General features: G+C 51.2%; 2 protein-coding genes across 2 annotated transcripts in view; both read right to left on the bottom strand.

The window, feature by feature from the left end:
- Positions 1-921, bottom strand: part of LOC101619572 (ribonuclease pancreatic-like) — a 6,360-nt gene extending 5,439 nt beyond the window's left edge. The window contains exon 1 of the mRNA XM_004694546.2: positions 909-921. Coding sequence (XP_004694603.2) covers positions 909-921 — 13 coding nt within the window. The remainder of the gene's footprint in view (positions 1-908) is intronic.
- Positions 922-3,445: 2,524 nt separating this feature from the next.
- LOC101619340 (ribonuclease pancreatic-like) lies at positions 3,446-3,865 on the bottom strand. The gene has a single exon (XM_004694545.1). The coding sequence runs from the start codon at positions 3,863-3,865 to the stop codon at positions 3,446-3,448; it is 420 nt and encodes a 139-aa protein (XP_004694602.1).
- Between the last annotated feature and the right edge of the window lie 437 nt (positions 3,866-4,302).

Below are 4,302 nucleotides of genomic sequence, written 5' to 3'. Positions count from 1 at the left end.
TTTACTCCTGCTGACTAGAGAAACTCCATGTTCCCCTTGTGGGTGACACCAAAGTGACCCACACCAGGCAGGCCTGTCTGTGCTACTGAGGTGCTGTGATGTGAAATACAGATGAACCCAGGGCTCAGCCGCCTTCTTAGAGGACCCTGTCACATACACCCTGGCTGCCTTGACACTGAGGACCAGGCTGACGGGCCCTGCTGTCCCCTGCCCAAGGGACACTCTGCCCAGGGGCTGACACTGGCCTCAGGGAGACGCCATGTGCTCCCCAGGGAGATGCTCGCCCTCCCACCCAGGGCTGCTCCTGTCCAGCCCCATAGGGTCCCTTTGCAGCTGCCAGCTCTACCCGCCCGGCTCTGCCTGGCCCAAGCTGCCTCAGCGCTGGCCTCTCCCCTCCTGCTCTTCCTCTCCACCTTCAACAGAAGCAGCTCAGAGACCCCCGGTGGGCACTCACCTGGGCGTCTAGCTTGATCTCTGGGAGAGAGAGGAGGCCAGTTTCTGCAATTCAGGGTCTCTAAGGTGCAGACTTATAGAGACTACAAGAGGTGTGGCTCAGGAAGAGTGGGAGGAGCCTCAGGGGTTCAGTCCAGAGAAAGCAGAGGAGGAAGCCTCTACTTTAGTCTAGGTGACCCGGTCCTGGCCACTTCCTGCCCACCCTTTACCATCACTCGGGGCTTGAAAATGACCTTGAGGCATTTAGCTGCATTACAACTTGACCTGCGGGTAAGAGTTATATAGAGGAACTAAAGATTGAACAAAACCCCTAAACCCTTGTGGAGATCAGATAGAGAACCTATCTCACGGCATCATATTCTTCCCTCCAGGTAGAGGTGACAGAATTGAGTAAACAGTGGGACACCCAGCCAGTGTCACAGAGAAAGGCTGCCGTGGGGAAGCCCCTCACATACCTGGTATCACCATGTCGGGAGGACGGGAGACCTGTGACAGTGAAGGAGAACAAGATAGAGGGGTGACCCACCTGCTGCCCCCCTCAGCAGTGTACTTCTTCAGTCTGCCTGTTCCGCTCCAGGTAGAGGTGACAGAATTGAGTAAAAGTGGGACACCCAGCCAGTGTCACAGAGAAAGGCTGCCGTGGGGAAGCCCCTCAAGCCTGGCTACACCTCAGCCCAGCAGCTGCTACTCCACATCTGGACTATGCCCCCAGGCCCAGCTGCGCTTCTGTCCAAGGTGCCCATGGGGATCCCGAGTGTCCATCTCCAGGTAGAGCGAGGCTGGGGGTTCAGGGCTGTTTATTATTGTGTCACCCACCAAACCCGCACTGTGGTCAGGTTTCCTGGGGGTCAGTGTGTCTTCCTGTGCCAGGCTCTGTCCAGCAAACCACTTCATCCTGAGTTGTCCTGACACTTTAGCTCCTCTCAGCTGTGACAATTTCCCAAATGTCCTTGCTTATATGATTTGACATTTTTATGGATAACTAGTGAGGCATTTCATAAAATATGACTGTTGTGTTTTTATTATTTGTCTTTTACTTATATATATTTTATGTCATTTCTTGTGTTTTCAAACCAATTTCTCTTTGCAGTAGGCATAAATTGTTAGGCCCAGGCATGTCACTCTGCCATAGGTGAGGGGCCAGGGGGTGCAGTTGACTGTTGTATTCAGTTCTGTGTTAGCCATGAAAGCTCCTTGGAGGAGGAGTTTAACAGGTCATGTAATACGCACTTTCTCAACAGAAGCGGTAGTGCCCTTTGTAGGCAAAATTTAATTATTGAGTGAGAAAAAATTCTGAATAGCAGCGTGATTTTTTGCTCTTAAAACTCAAAACAACTGAACAAATTATTATGTCTTACTTTTTATTTCAGGGGGCAGGGAGTGTGGGTAGGACAGAAAAATCTAAAGGGAAGAAAATGGAGACTGATCTGCTAGAAACAGGAAGGCAATGAGTACCTGTGTCCAGGATGACACTTGCCTGACAGGGGTTGAAGGGTATACTGTCACAGCCATGGGAATGGGCTCCATGCTCTCTGCCGTTCTTTCATGCACCACATCTCAGAATGTATCTCATTTAAAAGTTTTAATATTGTTTTAATATTATTTTAATGAGATAATATTGGTTTGCAACACCACGTTTGATTTTCCGCACAGGGTTACCCCTCTCTAGATATGAGGTACCAACTACAACCCCTGTCTACAAATCCAGTTCCACAATTCACTTCTATCTGAAACAGCCCACAATTAAAATTTCACCTTTTGGGCCCTATCTGATGGTGCAACGGCTTAAAGTGTAGCACTGTGAAGCTAACGGCAGCTACTTTATCAGGAGTTCAATCCCCAGCCCCAGAGCTGACCCACAGGCACAGCAGACCTCTCCTGACCACTCAGTGCTCCCCTCAGCAGTGTACTTCATCAGTCAGCCTGTTCTGCTCCCCACTCTGTCTCTGGTGAATCCTTTCATTTCACCACACCTCTGGCCTGTATCCCATTCTATATGTATAAATACATAAATCTTTTTTTTTAAAAAAATAACTCAACTTACGGCTGTCCCCGGTGGCGCAGCGGGTTAAAGCACAGCACTGAGAAGCTTAAACCACTTCTGCATGAGTTCAATTCCCGCCTGCCCCGGAGGTGACCACATGGTGTGGCAGACCTCTCCTGACCCGCCCGCTGCTCCCCTCAGCAGTGTACTTTGTCGATCTGCCTGTTCTGCTCCCCACTCTGTCTCTGGTGAATCCTCTCACTGCCCCTGCACCTCTGGTCTGTACCCCAGTTCTATATGCATAAATAAATAAATCTTTTTTTAAAAAAAGTCAACTTTCGGGCCCTCCCTGGTGGCGCAGCGGGTTAAAGCACAGCACTGAGAAGCTTAAACCACTTCTGCATGAGTTCAATTCCCGCCTGCCCCGGAGGTGACCACATGGTGTGGCAGACCTCTCCTGACCCACCCCCTGCTCCCCTCAGCAGTGTACTTCGTTGATCTGCCTGTTCTGCTCCCGCTCTGTCTCTGGTGAATCCTCTCACCCTCCGCATCTCTGGCCTGTACCTCAGTTCTGTATGAATAAATAAATAAATCTTTAAAAAAAAAAAGTCAACTTTCATTTAAAGCTCTGTAGGGAAGGAGACTCTGAGGTCTCTGAGGGCTCAGCCAGAGGAGCAAGTACCTGATTCCTCCCCATGTTGCTCACAGGGCGCCCAGATCCCAGGTCTCACCCCCTGCAGAGAAGCAAGACACAGACATCACAGATGGGGCATCTTCAGGTTGCAAGTGAGTTTTATTGAAAGAAGCAGTGAGCAGGTTGGGAACACATAAGCTGTGTCTCACACCCCAAGGCCGCCAGTACAAGCCTCAGACCATGATGCTGGGTGAGAAGGCCAGAAGCCAGCTTGAGCTTTCCTTCAGGGTGAAGAGGGAAGAGCTGGAGAGTAGGGGCCACATGCACCAGTACAGAAGTGGGGGGTGGCTTCTCTTTCCAGCCAAGCTGGAGATCTACATGGAACCATCAAAGTAGACTGGCCAAGTCTGGTTCCTGTCGCAGGCAATGATGATGTATTTCATTCTGTTGATGGTCTGGTATTTAGGGGGGTTCCTGCCACTCAGATTACAGTATGTGATGTTCATTCTATGTCTACTCATGTGGCAGTTATTCTGTCCATTGGAGCAGCAGAAGGTTCTCTCATGGCAGACAGCCTGGACAGCCTCAAGGGACTCATGCACAAAGGTGTTGAAGTTCCTTTTTAAAAGTTTCCGTTGTTTCATGATCTTGTTACAGTAGTTGGAGGGTAAAGGGCCGCTGCGGGAATCCAAGTGTCTTTGCTGGAACCTCTGGGCAGCAGGAGGCTGGGTCCCCACAATCACCAGCAGCCCCAGGGCCAGCAGGGAGGACAGGACGAGGGTCTTCAGAGCCATGGTGGCCTCGCTTCCCTGGGGGCCACCTGGGAAAGGAGAGGAGACACTGCCCCTTAGGAAAGGACCCCACTCCCATCCCAAGGCTCCCTGTTACAGGTTCCACTTAATCAGCAAGACAGTCACCTCTTCCTGAGACCTGCCAAGTAATCAGGCACTATTTGTTCTAAAGAGTTTCCTTGGGCTGACTAGAGAAACTCCATGTTCCCCTTTGTGGGTGATGCCAAAGTGACCCACACCAGGTAGGCCTGTCTGTGCTACTGAGGTGCTATGATGTGAAATACAGGTGTACCCAGGGCTCAGCCGCCTCCTTAGAGGACCCTGTCACATACACCCTGGCCGCCCTGACACTGAGGACCAGGCTGACAGGCCCTGCTGTCCTCCCACCCAAGGGACACTCTGCCCAGGGGCTGACACTGGCCTCAGGGAGATGCCATGTG

This window comes from Condylura cristata, unplaced genomic scaffold (assembly GCF_000260355.1).
Source record: "Condylura cristata isolate star-nosed mole 26May11 unplaced genomic scaffold, ConCri1.0 scaffold00045, whole genome shotgun sequence".
NCBI classification, from domain to species: domain Eukaryota; kingdom Metazoa; phylum Chordata; class Mammalia; order Eulipotyphla; family Talpidae; genus Condylura; species Condylura cristata.
This window is presented reverse-complemented; position numbering and strand designations above follow the sequence as displayed.